General features: G+C 42.6%; 1 protein-coding gene across 1 annotated transcript in view; it reads left to right on the forward strand.

The window, feature by feature from the left end:
* The window catches only part of LOC147727284 (guanine nucleotide-binding protein G(q) subunit alpha), a 421,615-nt gene that overhangs the window by 321,825 nt on the left and 76,538 nt on the right, over positions 1-23,252 (forward strand). Inside the window, exons 4-5 of the mRNA XM_086961340.1 lie at positions 5,202-5,330; positions 17,326-17,455. Coding sequence (XP_086817466.1) covers positions 5,202-5,330; positions 17,326-17,455 — 259 coding nt within the window. The remainder of the gene's footprint in view (positions 1-5,201; positions 5,331-17,325; positions 17,456-23,252) is intronic.

A 23,252-nucleotide genomic window follows, 5' to 3' on the forward strand; every position in this document is an offset into this window, starting at 1 on the left:
TAAAGCATGCATAAGCCACAGTTTTCTGGCATTAAATATATATGCTGCCTAAACTTCTGCAGCTGTAATTCTTTATGTAGGAGCAGTGGGAAACTAGTCCAGAATGTTTTTCGTGCAACTGAAAAGGCTGTGCCCCTTGCTCTTGTTAGCCTATATATTGCAGGCAAACAATGTAAATGAATGTATTGATCTGAAGCTTTTAGCAGCTGAACTTTGCTGCAAGAAAACTGGATGGTTCTTGAGAAAGTGCTCTGGTCATAATAACCATCTCTTCTCATTTGTTTCTATTCTCCTCTGTGAGCTGGTGTAGGGCTAATTACTTTGGCGCCGTTTGACAAATCTTCACAAGATTTTCAAAAGTAGTTTGCCACTCACTTTAGCTGCTGTCTTGAAAGTTTCGGGTTGATTCGTCTAGTGGGGTCCAAGAAAAAGGTTTTTTTTGCTAAAATACGCTATCCCACTTCGAGATGTAAGACACAACTTCAGCCAGAACCGCTAGGGGAAGTAGTCCAAATTTGGCAGAAAGGTAGATCTTGGTCCAGAAAGATTTTTTTTGTAAATTGGTGTAAATCCATTCAGTAGTTTTGGAGTTATTAAAGAAAAAAGATTTATAGATATCCAGGCACGCTGATCCACAGCAGCAGATCCCTGTGCCACTAGCAGTGCCGTGATTGGCTACCCACAACCTGAGAGGAAATTTGACGCCGCCATCATATATATCTGGACACAATCCTGGGGCCCGAAAATATAAGTGAAAACTGATAGAAGGGGTCAGGACAAAGGAACCCTGACCCCAAGAGTGTGATAGAGGGGTTTGTGAGGGACCCCTGATGAGCAAAAAATTGCTCAAAACCGTTTTTTTTATTTTTAAACACACGCAAGGATCCATGGATTAATTGCAGTACTCAGCATGGCCACTGTATGAATCTGCAACTAATCCAGAGGTCAATGGGAAAAAAAATACACTACGCTCTCTCACACCCCCATACTGTAAGTCACATACCCACTCAGACTCACGCAGCCACTCACACACCCACAAAACCTTTCACAGACCCATACAGCCACTCATACGCCCACTTATACACACTAATAAACAACCCACACACCCATTGGAACACCCACTCACAGACCCGTGCCATAAGATAACTGTAACTCGCTCCCTAGCTATGCACTGCTAATTATCCCACATCAGTCATGACATTGCCTATGACATTTTCAATAAATTTATTGATGAGAAAACTGTGCATGGCGGGCGTGAGTTATAGTTACCTTAGGGCTCGAGTAACAGTTTCTTGGGATAAGTATAACTAGAACTGGAGTACTGCTGAATTTCTATGTCTTTGTTTGTGTAAAATCTGAAACTACCTTATAACTTCCCTCAACCATTTTGTTTTTTCTGTGCATGGGGGAGGGTGTGTGTGTGTGTGTGTGTACACATATACATGCATACCCTAGGCACATCACCATACAAACTAAAAAAAGCTCACTAAACATTCTAATTTACCTACATCCTCACTTAGCCCCACCATTCAGTGCCACCCACAAACTCCCCCCAGTTCAACTGCCCATCACTGTACCATTCCCTACATGCTGAGCTCTATTTACTTTATAACACTGTAATCCCTCAACTTACTGCCTTCTGCAGGTGTCCACTTACTCCCATTACCCCCTTCAAACTGGTTTGCCTACCGCAGTGGGCAATAAAACCCAAACAATGAAAACATCCCGCCAAGCCGCATAAAAACCCTGCCCCACACTCCTCAACTTTAGCCTATACACCTCACTACTTCCAAACACCCAGAGCCTCATCAAACACATATCCATCCCCATGGCGGATATATTCTCTCTGTCACCTGGAAAAACCTTTAACTCATTATACCGTAATTCCGGGTGCCTCACTCTAACAATCACTTCTTCCCAGCAAAACTTTCTGATCTCTTTTTACTTTCTGTAGAGCTTTGGCTATGGTTCCTGACCTCCACAATAGGAAGGTACCAGTCTAACACACCTTAATCCCTTGTATGTCATCTTTCATTGTCCTTAGTAATGCCAATCCTTTTCTTCTCACTAAATAGTTTTCTCCAAGATTTGTTGCTAACACATCCAGGCAGCCTTCCCCATCCAATCGCATGTCCAATGCTGGCAGCGACTCCAGCAGAACATACCCCTTTTTCCATAATATTTAACCCTAATTCTGGTTTCTTCAAAGCCTTTCTAGGGCCCAGTCTTGTGCTCACCTCCTTCTCGGCGCATTTCACAAAGGAATGACCCACTATCCAGATAGTCACATCATCCTGTGATGGGCCTGGAACAGTAATTGTAATGGCATTTATATATAGCTTACTACCCCTGATGAGTCGTTGCAGCTTTTTTTTGGCAAGTAGCACGCTACTTCGGAACCAAAAAATAATTAGTGGTGAATTAGTATAGGGAAATATGTGATAAATTTGAGCAGTGGACATGTTAGTATGTTATTTGGATTGAAAAGGATAGTGGAGGGATAGAAGAGGGAAGGTTTTGAATTTATATAGCGCTTGCTATCCCTGATGAGGTGTTGAATAGCTTGTCGGCGAGTAGCACGCTACTTCAGAACCCAAAAAGGATTAGAGGTGAATTAGTATAGGAACAAATAAAAATTTATTTGAGTGGTAGACATGTTAGTGTGTTATTTGGATTGAAAAGGATAGCGGATGGATAGAAAAGGGAAGGGTTTGCTTTTATCTAGCGTTTGCTATCCATGATGGTGTTTAACCTCTTTTCTGTGAGTAGCATGCTACTCCAGAATCCAAAAAAAGATTAGTGGTGAATTAGTATAGGGAAATAAATTTGAGCGGTGGACATGTTAGTCAGTTATTTGGATTAAAAAGGAATAGTACCTAAGATAAACTAGTAGCAAAGAACACTAACAGCATTTTTTGCCAAACCCTTCCCACATGTATATAATGCATCAGTCTGAACTCCATCGCCCCATCTGCAGTATGCCACCCCTGTACCAACTGCACTTGGCTGTCTCCATTCCTCCACCTAGCCTGAAGAGGAGCATCCCATATTCTGCTCGAGGTACTTCCAAAGTGCAAACTCTTCACCTGGTTTGCTTTTAGCATTTTTATCCTACATTGCACCCTGTTGTGCGTTTTTGACATTTTCACCATCAGTATGCCGTTTTTTTTTTTTTTTATATAGCGCTAACTAGACCAAAGACATCGGGTATCAGAGTGCTTTACATGAGTGCCAGTTTCGTTACAGATGGACATATTCATGTTTGCTAGGCACATGGAGATAAAGTGATTTGCTCAAAATCACTGGAAGTTGTGCGTTGTTGCTGAGGCTTGAACCCGGTTCCTCAGTTTCGAGGTTGACAGCTCAAGTTGTAAGGCTACATCCTATCCCCACTGCTTTACATTCTTAGACTCCAAACCCCCTACTAGTCACTCACCCTCCCCAAACCCCAGAAACTCTGATATTCGAAATGCCCCAAAAAACATTGAAATCATTAATGAGGACAAAAGAACCTCCTCAGAGTCATTATGGGCCGGGTGGACCTCACCTCTCTGCGTAGAACCGACCAGCATAAAGACTTTTGTTGTCTCCTCCATTCTCCTTTTCCCTCACTTATCCTTCCTGCACTCTTCTCCCCAATCTCCCTAATGTACCAGTCATGGGCGTATAGGCCCAAAGTACTGAACAAAAAGGCAAAAAAAAAAAAACTTACACTCAACCATAGTCTATGACCAACCTCTGTCTATCATGTCCATAATAAATGGTACCACATCTTCATGCCTCCTCCAGGTGTTCTCCTCACTGCCTCTCCATCGCACCCCAGACAATAAATAAAAAAAATATATATATAAAACTGGATTACGGTAACTCCATTCTCACAGGAACTCCGAAAACTCACCTTGCCCCCTTAAGTTCAGTCCTCAACATGGCAGCCTTGCTAATAACAGGTTGAAAACGGTTTGAGCTCATCAAACCAGCCCTCAAGAGCCTCAATTGGCTCTCAATCGAAGGAAGATGTTTCTACAAGTCTGCTTGCATCACCCACAAAGCCCTTCACACACATAACCCAGACTATCTAGAGAACAAACTTTTGAAAGCTGGTAGAGCCAGATCTCTAAGGAGCTCTAACTCACTTCTTCTCGTACCTCACAAACTGAAAAAGAAATCCTCCGTTCTTTCTCGGGAAATGCTCCAACGATATCACTCCCTAGTGACCTGCGCTGCAACCCTTCATTTTCCTATTTCAAACAGACCTTAAACACCTACCACTCAGCAAATAATTTAACGCGCACCCTAACTGAGCTATGTCCCAAAGCTCACACCCACGCTGCCTTGACCAGTTGCAGCGGTTAAATTAGCGTTTCATCCATCTACTATGTATTGTACGTTCCTATGTCTGCATACTGTAACTACCGCTGCGGCTGAACGATTTTCTTTGTCTGTAATTTTGCATGTACTTCAATATAATGATCTCACACTATATGTAAAGCTCTCTATCCGATACCTTCTGGTCTAGCTGGCGCTATAAAAAACTTGGTGCACGAGCTTGACAGTTTTTTAACATAGTGGAACAGTGTGGTCCTTTTTCTTCAGATGGGTTTAACTTTGTGTATATTATAGGTTGCGTTTGGAGTTTAAGAAATCTGGATGTTTGTTTAATTTGCAGCCTGGAGAAATGGGAGATTCCTTTAAACACATGTTGGCTATGTATGTTCTGATTTCTTGAGAGATGTAAAAAACCAATTAATAGGACGAATATGATTCAATTGAAAGAACATAACTTCATCAAATAAGGAAACCATTTTAACTGGAACATGAATGTGGGACTATTGTTACTAACCTCTTTGAGGATACTATAAACTTCACAAAGGCCATTTTATGGGTATTGGGTGCAGGAGGAAAGAGGGCGCCGGGTCCTTTTCTACCCTACAACTGATATTACATATTCACAGGTGGCTCAGTGTAGTTTGGGCTTCCACGAAGAAGCTTGTTTTTTGTAACAATGATACAAATGTCTGTGTGTGTGGGCGTGTGTGGTTGTGGATGAAGTTTCCAGAAGGCTCCTGGTCAGTGTGCCTGGAGACGAGATCACATTGGTGTTCACCACCCCCATTGTGCTTTCTTGGTCTAAGTATGTATATAACCCATGCATCAGTGCATTAATGATATTGCCCTCTTTTCATTCTTCTTTCTCCCTCTAGCTACCTTAACGACCTGGACCGTATAGCATCTCCTTCCTATCTGCCTTCCCAGCAAGATGTACTTAGAGTTCGAGTACCTACAACCGGCATAATTGAGTATCCGTTCGACTTACAAAGCGTCATTTTCAGGTACAAAACGTGACCACAACATTCAGTTGAACTGTTATCTTATTGCTTGCTAATTGTGTGTTGTATGCTATGTTATGCTTAGTATTTACTGTCCACGAAAACCCGAATCCGGTTGTAGAAATGATTGACAAATAAATATACATTATTAACCAGGGTATATTTAAATGATTCAAAACTTCGTTTTAAAAATCGTCAACAGTTTTTCCGTTTTTGGCTTCGTAATCTTATACACCAGTCAATAGAATGACAATGAAGTTGTAGTTTGCTTTTACTATTGTGTTAAGTTTGATTTTGGAAGATGGTGAGTGTAGTTTTTGGAAAGTCATCTTTTCTACTGCATTTCTATTTATGTGGGCCAACTTTCTTTAAGGCTGTCACCCATCCAGTGGCATTTCGCACAACATTTTTACGAACGTGAATGTATGTATGTATATTTGTATTTAGTATGTTTATAGTGGAACCTAGCTAAATGGCTGCGGAGCATTTTATAGGGTTAATGGCACAAATACATTAAATGCGTGATTGGAGGTGGACTGTTTCTTCATTGTGGTGTCAAAGTGTGATCCTACACATGGCCTCAGCATTTCCAGCAAGTATCAATACCATGCTGAAGGGCTCTGTTGCATCCCACATGCAACATGCTCCTTTACCCTGGAAGATCAGAATCTTACACTCCTGACTTGTTGCCTTGATATATTTTGTTCTTCAACATTTTGACGTTAAAAGGCATGAGCATAGTGGACATTTGTCGAGGGCCTCCACCTTCAAAGGGTCCCCTCACTAAAGTGAACTTTTTTTCTATTTGACCTCTTTCTATTCCATTTTTCTTTCTAACCCGCTCTCCCTCACTAGCTCTGTTTAGGACTCTGCCTCTCTAACCCATTTCCTCGGCAAGACCTATTTCTACTGTTTTTGTGACCCTGTTAAAGTTTAACATATAAACGAGTATTGTTTGTCATCATGCAGGCTAGAATTAGCTGGAAATGGGTGATAGCATTTAAATGTATTCCATACAGGGGGTCTGAAAATGATCTTGCCCTGGGCTTCTAAAACTCTTAACATGACACTCCTTTCTGTCCACAGCCGATGGAGGTTTTAAGCATCATAGTGTCAACCCATCCGTCAGACCTCATCATCAGAACATAACTGACTTAGCTTTTAGTGTTCATGGTTTATCTACAGTGTCTTCGGCATTGTAGACCTTTCGTTCTAGTCCTTTTAATCATTTACTGCTAGTCCTTTTAGCTCAGTGTCCATTGAAGCTTGCCTGATAGGCAACGACCCGGGAGCCAAATTCATTGGCAATTTAAGAGGTAGCACTACCTGGCTTTGTGCTTGTAGAGGTTGATAATGTACAGATGTTTTATTGGGTGTAGAATAATTCATTATAAAAAAAAAAAACACTCACTCCAAAAATACGCTTTTTCACCAAACTGAATTTGTCCTTTGCTTAAATAAAACTCGAATCAGAGAGATCTTATAATTCAATGTGGGAAGAGTCTTTTTGCTAAATGTTACATGAATGAGAATTTAAAAAAGATGCATTTAATGTTTTACTCTTATGCCACATTAAATCGCTTTTTTGTGGTAGGGGTTGGCCATTCTTGAAGATTTTAATATTTCAAAGTTTAATTGCTCGGATTTTTCCTTTTTGAGACATTTCCTTTTTATACATATAGCCATAAATTATAGATGGATTATAGATATTGATGTAGACGACGGCCTGGAGCCTTTCTTTAATCAATACTCGTCCAAGGGCTGTGAAGCATATTTTCTTAGATTTTATTAGAAACTCTCAGCATGAGCCTCTGGTTCTGGATTCTGCTGGTTACATTTGTGGTTCCTTGCGAGAACCTCAGACGAGCAAAGATTGCAATACGTTGCGATTAATAGTACATCTTCGATATAGTTCTGTCATATGAGTCCTTTGATTGGCAACTGAGGCGCTTCAACATTCTAAGGTGAGCTTCACTCTAACATTCTAAGACTGGGGTGTACAAACCAGGGAAGAAAAGAGTGGTGGAACGGGCAGGGTGAAAAAGAGAGGAACCGTAGGAAGCAGGGGTGATTTCAAGATATAATTCTGGTAGATTATACTTTGAGATTACAAAAATTACCTTTGGCCTTTAGTGCTTCGTTCTTCTGGAAACTAAAACTGAATGTAGCCTGTTGCAAGAAATGGGCACTTAAGATGGTGCTGGCAAGGCTGGTATGCATTTTAATGGATTCTGATTCGTTGCCAGAGGATGGAAGTGTTCCTAAAGTGCCTTCCCTTTGATAGGACCCGTGGGCATGACAGATGATATGGGGAAAGTGACCAAAGTTTGTTTTTGATACGTGATCAGCAATGGCACTCAAAAAACTTTGAATCATGGTTTTAAAACCTGGTTGAAGAAATATGGCACAATGAGCGTCTGATATGTGCTTTTCCAGATTCCTTCTTTTGAGTCTGTTTTTTGCTGATCAGTGCATTTTTTAGGCATGCTGTGTCACGTGCTGCATAATTTAAAGATCTCTCCTACTGTACTAGTTTATACTAGTTTATTTTATTTATGATTTCGGAACTCAGATGAGATCCACATAAAAATTTAAACAATTAAATACATTTACACACAATCATTGTTCAATAAAGATATAGCAATATACATTTACAACCATAATTAATATAAAGCTAAAAAAGTTTTAAAGAAGTTAAAATTTTTATAACAAAACAGTTCATTGGGGGGATTGTGAATGGCATCTAAAAAAGAGATAGCAGAGGAAATACCCAATTGAAGACAGATAGGTCTCCGCCACTTGCGCCTGATTGCAAGTAAAGCTGGGCACACAAAAAGAACATGATTAATATCCTGGTTACTATTATTACAAAGATCACATAAAGCTGAAGAGCCCTACCATCTAGATGTCAAAGAGTTCAGCGGGAGTAGATCCTGCCTTAATAAGAGAAAGAATCGCCATACCCCATGATGGAGATTCCAGGTGACATATGGTTGGGCAATTCTTATTTGGCAGGAATCTACGGCCAGATGGGCACCTTTTTTCAAGGTACGTGATTCCCTGTCCAACCTGAAGCTTAGTTCCCAAGAGGCCGATTTCAGGATAGTTTTCAACTGATGTGTGGATAAGGTAAATAAAACCGATTCGTCAAGTTCAAGAATATCAACTGCAGTTCTGAAGTTTTTTACAATTGTTGAATATTCTTTGAGGTTTCCAAGCAACTCAGTTTTTATGATATATCTTAGGGTGCCTGGGTACCCCTGTGCAATATTAAAAGCCAACACACTATTCCAGCTATACCTTGGACCCAACTGCTTCGTAGGCCGAATTCCAATCTGAGAGCTGCTGTAGAGCACGCAGTATTAACCATGATGAGTCTACGCAGAATTTTACATTCCGTAGAGTTTAGGAAGCCCCAAGTTTTTATATCTACTATTTCCATGCCGTATAGTAAAGATGCAGAAATTTTTGCACGATATACTTCCAACAAGATAGCAAAATGCCGTCTACCAGTAGCCTTATATAAAGAGGCCAGACTTTTTCCTTGGATAATTGTTTTCCGAGTATTATTGGCTGTATGAGCTTTCTCGCTTAAATTACCCGTAACAATTTTTCCGAGGAAGACATAGGATTGTACCACTTCCAATCTCTGTCCCCCTACGGACCATGGGAAATTCGCATATTTCAACTTTTTTCTTCCCACCATGCACATTACTTTGCTTTTTGAAACATTTATCGTCAAGTAGTGTGCTTCGGCATATTTATGTAGAGCGTGCAGACGGTTATTTAGACCTTTAGGTGTTAGGTCTAGAATCAGTATATCGTCTGCATACATTAGACAAACAATTGGGACACCCCCCAACATTGGAGCAATTCCTTCACTTACAGACAAAGCTAGGGGTAGATCGGTTATATAAAGGGAAAACAGTAGAGGGGCCAATAGGCAGCTTTGTTTTAACCCATTTGCTGTTTTAATTTCTTGCGATAGACCTCTTTCCCCACCTAACAGGACTCTACACCAGGTTTCAGAGTGTAATGCTCGTATTAACTCCAAAAGAGTAGGAGGCATGCCAAGATTTAATAACTTCCTCCACAGCAAAGATCGGTCTACTTTATCAAATGCTGTGGAGAAATATATGAAGGCGCCATAAACTCTCCCTCCACAAATTTTAACATATTTCTCTGTTATAACCTGCAATGCTGTCAAATTGTCTAAGGTGCTATGTCTCTGCCTAAACCCTGTCTGCTCAAAGGGCAAAATATCGTCTCTTGACACCCACTCTTGAATTAATTTTAGAATACATTTAGAAAAAACCTTGCCTACGGCATCCAGGAGGGCGATTTGACGATAGTTTTGAGGCATATTACGTGCTCCCTTCTTAAATAGGGGGACTAATATGCTTCCCCTCCATGAAGGGGGAACAGTTTTACTAGAGAAGCAGAAGTTAAAAACTGGAAACAGAATTTTGCTCCACATCTTACTATGTTGTTTTATAACAGAGATGGGGAGCTCATCCGGACCCATTGCTCCAGAAGATCGCAGGCCCTTAATCGCTGATTCAATGTCCTTTTCGGACGGAGGACCATAAAGAAGATCATCCACTAATAAACTGCTGTCCTCGTGGGCCCTACTGTTACTAGCATATAACTTCTCGATGTATTCAACCCAAATAAGCTCTTCAATGGGGATTGGCAGAGGTCTAGATCTTAATCCACAGCCCTCCCCAATTATTGACCAAAATGTCCTAGCTTGACCCTTATAGACTGCCTCACGAAGTCTAATCCAAAGAGCATCTTCTTGCCCCCTTTTTAATTTAACCTTCATCCTATTCCTTCGTCTTCTCAATAAGACGATCCTATGATATCTTTCGGGGGTGTATATAAGGTATTGCTCCCTTACCAATTTATTTATTTCGATATTAAGATAACGAAGACAGCTAGGGACTGCTTTAGGCTTTTTTACAGGTCGGGGTTTCTTTGCAGTTGAAATTACTGTATGCAAGAGGTCAGAGAAGCATTTTAATACACATCCTTCCCAGTGAACCAAGTTCTCTATAGCGGTCTCTAAAATGCTCGTCAAACCCTCTATTACCTTGAAATTCCAATAACATCTCCTGGAATTAACTCCAAAATTTACCTGTTCACTATTTAAAGACCACGTATCCACCGCTGGTAGATTTACGTTTACCGAAATTACAAGTACCTTATGGTCACTAAATTCTGTATCGATTACTAACAGGCCTTTTAAAAGATGAAAGGAAGTACTATCCACTACCACATAATCAAGAATGGATTCAATGTTAACAGAATTACTGTTATTAGATTTATGTGTAAAATGAGCTGGAATATCAGAGGGAAGCCTTCCATTTATAATGATACAATCTGCCTCTAGTGATTCCTCCAGTAGTAATTTCCCTCTCTTGTTGGTCTTGATGTTACTAGGGAATAAGGCTTGTGGTATGTGTAGTGATTCTTCCTTAAGTATGTTCCTAAACAATTCTAGGCTATAATTGGAAATTTTACAATTTAGATCCCCTATTAAAAGTATGTGAGGGGGACCATCAGAATCTAAAAGATTCTGAATAAAAGAAAAAACCTTTATTAAGCCCTCATTAAAACAAGCATCTGGGGGAATGTAGGTATTTATCAGTACCAATGTTTTTTGAGGATCTTCATTGACGAGATTTGACAAAGTTATTGCTTGGAACAGTCTATCTGGGTCCAAATAGTGAGCAAAATTCCATCTTATGTTATTCGATAGTAGACAAGCTATTCCTCCCTTGGCATGGCCTCTCCTAGAAGGGATGGCATTACTATCCAGCACATAATAGTTCTTTACCATAGGAAATCTTTCATCGACCCAAGTCTCCTGGAGACAGATCACGTCTGTTTCTAATGTATGTAAATATGTTAGTTTTTCAGGATTGTTTTTTATTCCTGCCGTATTCCATGAAATTATTTTTAAGTTGGTGTTAAAGACAGGAATGTGGTTTTGGAATAGAGGTGGATTTGCTTGACAGAACACCTGGCAACCAATTCCATTTGTGACTTTGTTCTGCTAGGTTTGATTGACAAGAGACTGGATTTTTGTAAGTTACATGCCTTTCATTCTTTGAAATACAAATTTTTAATTCATCAATTTTTAGAGACCGGTCTATGTTGCCTATAATTGCAGCAGGGAAGATTGGGAGGTTTTTAGGACTGTCATTAAAAGATTTTATGAAGAAAGGAATAACATCAATCCCCCTACATTGTAATCCTTCGGACCATTGTAAAATGTGATTTACTATAATTTAAGAGTGAAATTTAACCCTTGCTACTTTCCCAACCTCAGTTTTTAAGATTGTGACTATATCTATATCATTTGTTTGGATCAATTTTAAACTTTCGATCTCCCGAAAACAATTCAGGAGAACAGATCGATTTATGATAAGATCCTTATCGAATAAAGGGATGAAATCAAGGAAGCGGAATCAACGCTTTCCTTTTCAACGACCATATTTGATCGTTTAGATGACCTTTTGTTTTCCATCATATCAGGGAAAGGCTCAGCTAAAGGGTTAAGGTCCGGAGGAGGGATGTTAAGGGGATTTCTCTCATCGGCAGATCCTAGAGTGTTCACTGTCCCTGTTGATTCAATGACCAAAGTTATTTGGTCAGATTTAGTTTGCATAGTGTTTACTTGAATTGAGGTTGATGAACGCTCTAGTGGAAAGTTTTTTTCAATAGAAATGTCTAAGTTTTTATCAAAATTAATTTTTCACTGCCTCTTTTTTGCATATCTGCGAATAGGTTTCCTTTTTTTGCCTCTATACTTTTTTTGTTTACCTGTTACTTCCTTTTTTTCATCGTTAGAGGATTCCAAAATATCTTCTTTTTTTTCTTCATTTATTTGAGATTTAAATATAGGAAATAATTCCTTGTTACTCCTTTTTTCAGGGTCAGACAGTATTTCAATTTCTTGTTCCTGTTCAGAAATGCAGTTAGCTACTGCTGTTTTTATTTTTTTATATTCCGGGGGATTCCCCGGGATAGCTGTTACTTTCTTACCAGTATTGACAGGATATGTATTACTTTGTTCAGAAACCAAATCTAGAATTTGAGAAATACTTCCAAGATCTTTTTCAGACGACTTCTGGAAATTTTCATTCGCTACTATTTATGGGTAGCTTGTATTGTGGACTGGAGTCGGTCTCTTGTCTACTATTTAACAATACCCTAAGTATCTGTGTTACCGTCTCCAACACACAATCCGAACCCCCAACAAATTTTTCTAGCAATACTAAAATAGAGGATAGTAGATGTTCTAAAGAAACCAAAGAGTCGGAAATTGGCTTATCCATCCTAGCAGGGGGATTGGGCTGAGAATTGATCATATTAAGAACCGGACTTGATGAAAAATTTACCTGAGAAAGGGAGAAATGTGAATTAGTGGATGGGGTACTACTAAACAGTTGAAGGCCCGGGGTTGCTGGTACCTTTGGAATATTAATTTGTTCCGAGACTGATTTATGTTCAGAGTTAGTAAGTCTCTTATGGTGCGCTATATCTATGTCAGGTAAGGTAAAGTCATTTCCAGTAGAGGCCGTTGGGAGAGGTGAACCAGGGGAAACAGTTAAGCCTTCCTCTGTTGAAGGGGGGAGACTATGGATTAACACCTCAATTGGTTTAATGGGGGCTTCGTGGGGAGATCCAACAAAATTGTTTCTTAGAACACCTGAAGTGTACGTTAATTGCCTCTGTAAATTAGGGGGTGCGAGAGGGCCAACCATATCGTTTTACACACCGGTGTATCTGAATGTAGAGTGCCAACCTGCTTATTACATCCATTGGTTATAGGTTGACCTTCCTCTTCCCTATTATAAATAGTTTCTTCTGGTTGTAAATCCCCAGACGGAGCCTTATCCTTTCCCCTCTCCCATAAGCTATACAATTGACCTTTTCCCTTACGTAGAAGTGCAGGAGTATCCTTATTTCGTAAAGGATTTGATTTAGTCTTGGAACAAGTCCTGCCCATTAATACACGCCCAGATCTTACTTTTTTTGCCGTCATTTCTAGAACAACTAAATCTCAACAATCATACAAATTTGAGAGAGCACAAACACCGTATATAGACTAAGTGATCCCGGCCCACTATGGCGATTAAAGATAGAAAGATATATGAACTTAAAGTCTGTCCCTGTTGTAATAAAGCTGTGAAAAAGAATGTATACATGTGGCAGATACAATAGTATATTTGAGGGTACAGATCTAAAGGGTATGCCCAGCCCAGCCTACTCCAGCCTCAGAGGGCTCGCCCTTTGCCCCCGGCTTAGCCCCGGGCTGAGTCCCACGCGCGTCCTGCGTGCGCGTTCAGGGAGATGTTTAAGTATAAATAGGAAGGGGCGGGTTCGGGAAGAGGACCAGCTGCGGCTTGTCAGCGCCGCTGTGGCTGCTGGTCTTCGCAGTCCCGAGATGGCTCAGGGGCTCAGTGTCCAGGCTAAGGTGAGTCCTCCCTCGCAGACCTCAGGGCGAACGGCTCCCGCGCAGCGGGGGCCGTGAGAGGTCGATGATATCCGCAGCGAGGTGGCGTTGGCCACGGTAATCTCTCCGTGAGGAACTGCAGCATTCAGGCAACAGAGAACAACAAAACCGCAGGATGTGGAATCCCACTCCGATTTATCCAGGTGAAGGGCGGGCTCGGGAAGAGGACCAGCTGCGGCTTGTCAGCGCCGCTGTGGCTGCTGGTCTTCACAGTCCCGAGTTGGCTCAGGGGCTCAGTGTCCAGGCTAAGGTGAGTCCTCCCTCGCAGACCTCAAGGCGAACGGCCCCCGCGCAGCGGGGGCCTTGAGAGGTCGATGATATCCGCAGCGAGGTGGCGTTGGCCGCAGTAATCTCTCTGTGAGGAACTGCAGCAGTCAGGCAACAGAGAACAACAAAAAAAACAACAAAAAAAACGCCTTTTAATGGGCTTCAGTGAACTTCAGTGGGCTTTAGTGGGCTCAGTTTGGTGGGCTCAATTAGAACTGCCCATAAAACAGCCCCGCCGTTCACCAGTCTTTGTGAGCTCGCTGATTATTTATTGGACGGTCTAATTTGCCTGTCTATGCAAGCAGGCTTACCTCATCAACATTTCTGCCGCTGCTGCTGTCGCAGTTAGACCCATCGCGTCCTCGCCCTCGCCACATTCACACCGCCTCCGTGGATGGAGCCACCGCGTCCTCCCCTCTGCCGCTGCCGCTGGTGCAAGTGGAACGGCAAACGGCAAGGCGGTAACAAGCCGGTAACTCGGCCCCCAGATGTTAGTGCGGGTGCCCGTGCCCGTGCACCACAAAACACGGTTAATCAAATGCAGGCTTGAGGCTTGTGGGGTACGGCAGAAGCACGGCGGCAACAAGTTCGGCTGTTAGCGTCTGGTCGGAATGGCGTTCTAGGGGCTGAATGCACCCGTCACACCTACTGCTGTAAGAACATTTTGAAGATGATTTTACAGTCAGCGTTTTCTCACCGAAACCAGCAAAAGTCAAAACACGTGTTCCCTTGTCCCTGCGTGCCTTTGTTCCTTACCATATTTTTCTCCATCTAGAGTTTAATTGTAGGTCAGCATCTGAAGGCATAACTGCAAAAACCTATTTGGCAATAATGAAAAATAAAAAATTGGCTTAAAAAATCGTGACCTCACAAAAAATGCTCCTAATCTGTATTTAATCCCCATGCCAAGTACTTTACCTCTGAATCGACGCCTGCAGCTGGCTGCGCATTTTCATGCAGCCTTTCTGATAGGGGCTTCAATTGGTAACTCTGCACCTTTGGAATAGTCACAGGAAACAGTCTAGATCCGGGTTTTCAGTAGCAATTGCAGTTGCGTGCTGACTGGTCGTACTGTCAAATTTACGGTACCACAGAAGTGTCATATAAGCCCACACCCCCCTGACATGATGTCAGTTCCTTCCTTTTCGCACCCATCAACATGGATCCAGAGCTGTAGACTCAACTCACTGGTTTTCTGAAAATTCCAAATTTCAAAACGGTGTGCCAGGGAAAAAGTAGGACTCTGACTCCCAAAAAAGCAGGATTAAAGCTGTGTCGTGACTGCAGGAAGCATATTTCGGTCACGGACCCTCCTGATCTGCTTCTCTGGTACCTTCACTTCGTAAATTGACTTAGTCATGTGATAAGTGTTCCCTTACTCACCTGAAGCCAATCCAAGAGGGGGAAGCAAAATGATACATAGAGCACAAAATAGATCTAATTCGAGGCACTTGCCCCAAATTCTGGTCGTGCTCAGAGTCATCCGGTAAGTGCAAATGTGTTGCACGCACAAGAAGGCCAGCCAGGATTCATCCCTTTCTCACCACTCAAAACCAGCGAGCAGCTGTGCAGACAGCAGTCTCCCCTAAGGTCCTTTGACTTTGAGCCACAGCCAAGGCTGATCCTGTTGTGCCCGGAATTTCTCAATCCTTTGTGTGCTCTGCAGCATGTAAATCCTTTCAAAGTGGCCGTGCTGTAAATCTTAATGCTGTACCTGGCTCCCTCTGGGGCTTCAGACCGCATGAAGCCACATGGGCCACCAGCTGCACTTCTGCCAGTGGGTAGTTCCTGGAACCAAATACCTAACCTATGGCCATTTTGAACCCCTGCCAGTGCTTGTCCAGACTTCTACCTCAGCTCAAGGTTTCACCTTGAGCCCATCTGTGCCAGGGCCAATACAGATTCTGAGGACATCTGTGCTGGATCTGATCCAAACATTGGTCTCATGCCTGGAGCTGCCATTGGCACATGACAGACCTAGGCCATGCTATAAGATCACTATGGCACAATAAAACAGACTGGAACTCGATCTCCACCCTCTTGCATGATGCCAGTAACATAAGAGACTCCAATTCAGGTTCAGTCCTGGGGCACCAAAAATTTCTCATAATGAGGCAGCGGACAACTTCCTCCCTTCTCATTACACTGCATATTGAATTAAGAAGTTGAGTCCTCACCAGGCCCACCAACTCGGAAAAGCACTTCACAGGGCTGCAGAAATCTTTGACCTACATCTGCCCAGACAAGCCTTGAGGAGTAGGATTCAAAGAAGTATGTTTTACATGTGGCCATTTACACCACAGACTGTGTAGGTTGCACCATTCACCAGTGTAGTGCTCAGACTGCAGAATTCAATTGCGTCTCCCTGGTTTGAGGACCATCAGATCATTTAAAGGTACTAGCCCTACCTTTCATTTCATCCCCTGCTCTCATTCTCCCTGACTCCGCTCAAATTTTGCAGACCAAGCTATCATCTTTAAGCAGGAGGTAAATTTAATTCTGGCCAAGGGAGCTATCAAGAGGGTTCTGGACTAGGAAAAAGGTGAGGCGAGTTACTCCTGCTACTGTACTTTCTTTTACCCAACGAGAATGAACGGCACAGACCCATATTGGACCTCCGAAAGAAGGTACTACAAGGCTGGAAAGACACTTTCAAAATATTCACTTGTGGCTCAGGTTCTGTCTGCTCTGGACCCAGAAGACTGCATGTAGTCCTTGTACTTGGAGGGCTAGTATTATGGAACTGAGACATGCGCAAAGAAGCTCTCCGGGCGGGACGTGGGCATTGTGTGTCACATATGGGCTGGGAAACAAGTCGGTGTGCCTTCCAAGGGTAACTGCACAAACTGTCCTAGTTCCAGCCCGTGTTCAGGAGAGTGCATTGCCTTCGATAATTACACACACTGTCTCTTTCTACTGGGCACCCAGGATTGACAGTACTTTGCAGTTGACAACTGGACACTGCGCCAAGTCTTTAATACCGTCCCTGGGTAAATTCTGGACTTCTGTTTATAACAAAGAGCTTTTAGGACAGAGGGGACGAGAAAAAACAGTACCTTGAAGAGTTGTAGGGAAGTGATGAGTGATGTTAATAATAGCAATTCATAATCATTAGTTTAACATGTTTGGGGTGACTTGTCCTTACAAAGTTGAGGAGGTATGTAGAGCTTTTCGACTGTTTTTGATGGGGTTCTTATTACTTTGCAGAATGGTGGATGTGGGGGGCCAGCGATCCGAAAGAAGAAAATGGATACACTGCTTTGAAAACGTCACGTCCATCATGTTTCTAGTTGCACTTAGTGAATACGATCAAGTGCTTGTGGAGTCAGACAATGAGGTAAGAAGCTGCTGATTGCATCCTCCTGAACCTGTGGTAGCAGGATTTCATACAAGAGAGTATCTTTACTACTACAAAGAGTGAAGGAACTGGTTCGTAGCATAAAATATCCGACCTATAGGTCAGTTGATCTTAAAAAGTCTGTCAAAATATATACTGTGATGTGATCGTTTACTGCCACCAGAACTATCTGTACATGTGAGGTTTGTGTATGAGCATAGCATATGCCACATAGCATCCTCGATGCTGTGCAGCATGGCTAAAGGATAAAAAAGGCTTTTCACATGGCTGCCCGGGTCATTTTGTCGGCGTGTACCTACAACATTATGAGGTTGCTTATTTTCTGTTTAGTTACCAATCAAAATTGGACGTTGGAGAGCGTTTTAATTTTTTTTAAAGAGTGGGAAGAAATAACAGAAAGGTGGGCATGGAAGTAGCATGGGGGGGTGGAGAGGCAACCCGGAGGTGGGGGAACGAAGTAAAACAGAGGGCGTAGGAGGAGAAGCAGCGGGCGAGAGAGTAACGTGTAGTGGTGGGGCAAAAGCACATGGGTTCGCAGACAATATGGCAGTACCGTACAGGACAGGGCACAGGGGCAAGGATGAGAAGCAACTGGCGAGAGGGAAGGGGACCGTGGGGGTGAAGCAGCACAGAGGGTGAGGTTGGGCAGGAAAAGCAAGGTGAGCGGGCAAGAAGCACACGAGTGAGAAAGCAATGGGGGAAGAACCGGAGGTTGAGCGGAACATAGTGAGAGACGGGGAGAAGCACGCGGACAACACGTACAACACGAAAGCAGCACGAAGTGAAGAGAGAGTTAAGCACAAGAGGGAACAAGCTGGGAAAAAAGCACTCCCATGGAGTGCTTAACCAACAATCAGAAAGTAGTAGCTCTTTTCGGTGAGTAGCAGGCTAATCTGAAACCCATAGTGGATTAGTACAGGGCAATATAAATTGTTCATTGGAGTTGTGGACATGTGAGTCTGTTAGTTGGATTTAATAGGATAAGGAAGGAATAGAGGTTGGAAGGGTCTAGAAAAGGTTATTTGGGAAGATTATAGTAGGACAATGAAGTTTGGCATGAGTCTGAAAGTGTTAGTAGAGGGTATATTGAAAGTGGTATAGGATGAGACCTAGAGTAATGAATTGGCGAGAGTTGATGCTTTTGTTTTCTACAGTAGTTGTAAAGTAAGCAATATATAGATACATAAAAAGGTACACATGTACATGGAAAATAATAAAGAGATCTAAAGTTGTATTATATAAATTTCCATATGTACATGTGTGGATAAATGTTTAGAAATTCAAAATTTCAATGGGTTGCTGTACATAAAGCAAATTTATTTATATATTTTTATAATTTGTTTTCAGGATTTTTTTTATTTATTACAATTTTTTTATTATATATATTTTTCCCCAATATTTCAATTGAGAAGTACTTATACATACAATTGGTATGATCATATTTAAACATTGTGATAGATAAAACTGAGACCCATAAGCATATATTCAACAACTTTTAAGTAAACTATGCAGTGACATATACATGTAAGCATAAAATAATGAGGCGGAATCAGGGGGGGGACCTGGCAACCTCTGTACTCTTGTAATCCGGAATTACTGATAAATTCCACCACTCCACCGGCAGAATTAATCTGCAGTGGATCGTTTCCAAACAGGGTCGGAAAAGAGAGCGTCCAAAAGCTATTACAAATCAAAATGTAATCTGCAGTGGTCTCCAAACACAGAGGTACAGCTTTCGCATCTGTCCCTGCCCAGAACCCCCTACAATGCAGTGCACACACCCTTGCACCCCGGACACTCCGCAGTGATTACTGTAGAGCATGCAGTGCAGTCATGTATCGGATGCCAAGTACAACCCCATCAGACTGCAGGGTAAAGCCTTACCGTTAGTGTGTTAATTAGGCCTAGGAAACAAAATGACTATTGTGGTCTTTACCATGGCTCGACTTTGTCACTGTGTCACTTGGACTTCAGAGTTAGGCTAGGGCAAGTAAAAGTCCTGATTTGCCCACTTTTGGGGAACTCAGGAATAAAACAAAACCAATCAAGATGCAATTTTGACTCCAGTCTGTAAAATTCTGAGAATGGACAAAGACATCTAGATTAAAAATGTAATTCGCAACCATGCTACTGGCAGTGATGCACCATACAAATGCACTGTCTCTATTGCATGTTCTTTGATTTATACAAGATGAATGTCTCGTTGAATTTGTTTGTGCCTTGCACGTCTTATCTAAATTGCATTAGCCTCGTGTAACTTCCTATACGACAACATGCTCATTCACTCAAATGTCGAAACATCAGGCTATGCCAACATTTTAAGATGGTTTTTATTGTACAAAAACAAAAAACTGTGCAAACATGTTTAAGTTTACATGGAACATATCTATCTTTGATGCTCATTTTGTGCGCATGCTTAAAGTACATCTCTGACTCAGATGACGAGGGAAATGGCACCTCGTACGCATGCTTCATGCTTCAGGGGGGCGAGTCAAGCAACACAATAGTGGGTGGGGCATGGGGGAGGTCTGTCGAGTCAAGCAACACAATGGAGGGGGAGGGGTTGAGTCAAGCAACACTACAGGGAGGGAGTGGAAGACAGTTGTGCACCAGCCGAGTCCTGAAAATGTTTGCTATTGAAATCACCGGTTCTGCGAAGGAGGCACAACAGGTCCCACGCTGGTGCTGGCCAGAAATCCTGGCTTCACCCTGCCACTTCAATAACCTTGGAGCTACCAACAAGCATTGAAAGCGTGATCTTGAGAAGGGAATCCCCCATCTCACAGCTAGATACACTTTAGGGCGTGTAGACACATAGACTACACTACACAACCCCTAATTTTAACCCACACATATTTATTGTCCTGATGAAAGCCAGATTAATATAAGGCACTGGCTGAAACATGTTGACTACTCAAGGACGTAGGAGGTCGTAACCCGCCTCTAACGTCCCACAGCCTTATTTTTAACCGCTGGCAGAGGCCCTTTTAATAAAGTATCCCCACCCCAGGGACCACCTGCCAAGCCGTTTTAACTTCACTTACCTTAGCACCTCACACCGCACACACAGTGACATACCTGCTCCGCTGTAATCAGGCGTCGAAGCACACCCGGGACACGCTAGGTGTCACTGGGTGGGCCCGATGATGAAGCACGCCACCAACTAGGTTGGTGGGTGAGGGCTTTCAAAAGACACCCACGAGGTGCCATTGCCACCCGGCAAAATACTGAGTCGCTACATAACTAATATTAATCTACCATAACCGTGTCAGATTAATCCATTCTAGAGCTAGTCTCCTATTGATACCGATGCTATTGAAATCATACAGCACACATCACATAAAACATGAAAAGTTTGTTAAAAATAAAAAAAGTGTCTCTGTTTACTATGTGGAACACATGATTTACATGCCTAGGTATCTGCAGCATTAAGGGCAAACAGCTCACAAGAACATAGGAAGGAAAAAAGGCAGTTCTGCTCAGTGACCACCAATCTAGGCCGGCTGTTTGTTGTCACCAGTCAATTCCTAGCTAAAGCAAGCCTCGTCACTAAACTGTGCCAGGCTGAGAGTTTCCCATCCTTCCACAGGGCATGTGTTGCAACCTGTTGCTGGCAATTCGCATATGACATCCACACCTCGGTACCCTCACCCACGGCTGGACTGGGAACTGGAACTGGCCCAGGCAAACAGCTCGGCCGGCCCGTGGGGGGATGAGGAGGGCACTCGTTTGAAGCCCCACCCCTTTCTCTCAGCTGCGACTTTTGTTACAGCGGGTGGATATTACAGCTTTGCTGCAAAACCGGCCCCAGTAACAAAAACAGTCTCCGAGGGGTCCAAAACCGGCCTCCACCATGGCGGCTCACTGGGGAAATGCCCGGTGCCTGCTAAGGCCAGTCCAGTCCAGTCCAGTCCAGCCCTCCACTCACTCATCGGATCTCAGACGAGAGGCAGAGTAAGCCAACGTGTAGATGAGCTGTGACACTAATAAGGCACTGAGAAGTACTTATTTTAAAGCAGTAGTTTTACCCAACTGGCCTTCTGAACTGAAATATTTGAAAGCGCTTTTATAAGCAATAATGAAGAAACTATTTTTTTAGTAAAATAAAATATTTGCTCAAGAGCACAAAGTTTAAGTGGGAAAGCTGCGATTTATCCGAGGTTTCTGGTTTCACTTTGTACAAATCGGGGAGAAAATCGGTATCGATTTGTGTATCCTTGTGTTAAGCGCTTGTTTTTACCAGTTAGTTCATTTTTCTGTTGTTTTTTAATACAGCGCAAACTCCACCGAATGCCGAGCGCTTTACATGAGTGCTAGTTATATTACACAAGGTTGCAATTTTGTTTACAGGCATAGAGAGATTAAGTGATGTGCCATAATCACAGGATTTTGAGCCAATGCTGAGAGGTTTGGTGTGGGCTGGGAGGGGTGGCAGACATGGGCACAAAGCAGTTCATATTTCCATAAAAGAAGACATTCCACGGGGAGACAATACATTTAAAGTGCCCTCGAGAGACCTCTGGGAACATCTGTTTTCATTCACAGTTGAAGTTGTAGAGGCCAGCTGCAGGGTGGCATCCCAGCAGTAATGGAGCAAATCAACACACACAAAAACAAAAGCAATTCTGGAGCCTCTCCTCCCTGCTGTACACAAAGGAGCCACCACGCGACCAGCACTCCTCCTCAATCTTCTCTGTGCCTGAGAGGGGATGCGTGCAAAGCACACTAAAGATGCAGTGATCTATATACATGTATATAGAATATATATTCCACTAGAAACTGCTTCTAGTTTCACAGGTACAACATGAACGACAGGGGTGGGGGGATATGGGGCTTGAGAGAGGGATGATGGGGGAGTTTATGAAACAGGGAGTCGGTGGGTTGGGTTGGAAAAGAAATCGACTGCGGCAGAAACGAAAACACAAGCACTCATATGGAGTGCTGGAACACAATTAAAGTAGATCCAAAAACGGGAGCAGCGGATGGATACAAGCACTTCGCCCATACTCCAGGGAAGAGCTAACCATAAGCAGAGGACATGACATGGGCATGCCTTCACAAACCAGGAAGGAAATAAGTGATGCTGCAGCAAACCAACAACAAAGCCGTGGGCATGCTGTAAACCCACTGTGTGTTAATAAACTGTCTCATAGAGACAATGCATGTGCTGTCCAGTGGAGACCTAAAAATACTGCAATAACAATGACAAAACTATATTTCATAGAAAACCCTGTTGCTGAACTCCCGTTGTAGACCACACAGGTGCACCATCTGTACATTGTAGACCCCCCCCCCCCCACCAACGCCCAATAGTCTAGCTCTTTCTCATGCATCAGATAGTTCAACTTGTGTAGAAACCGGAGCACGATGAGGAAAATATCAGGTGATACAAAGAAGAATAACCACTGTCTATTCTCTAACCTCCAGCAGATGAGGTCAGTTGGGGAACTGTTGATTGTGGCACTCTAGAAAGCATGCAAGCACATGTCCAACAGCAAAAGGAGTGAAAAACATTGATGAGAAGTATACTTCATCACACGTATTTCCAGTTGTCAGATAATACTCTCCTCCATTTCTTTAATAAAATTAGGACTTTCCTACATTGAGTTAGAAAATCGGCATTTTATGTCAAGACTGGAGGCTCATATTCTGTTTTTGTAATCCAAACTAATTACATACATTGAGACATGGAAAATTGGTTTGCAGAAGAAATCTTTAAAAGTTGATGCTAAATACCAGTCGAACAATATCAGATTATCTTCAAGCCTTTCTGTGG

The sequence above is a fragment of the Lissotriton vulgaris genome, chromosome 3_1 (genome assembly GCF_964263255.1).
Source record: "Lissotriton vulgaris chromosome 3_1, aLisVul1.2, whole genome shotgun sequence".
In the NCBI taxonomy this organism is placed as follows: Eukaryota; Metazoa; Chordata; class Amphibia; order Caudata; family Salamandridae; genus Lissotriton; species Lissotriton vulgaris.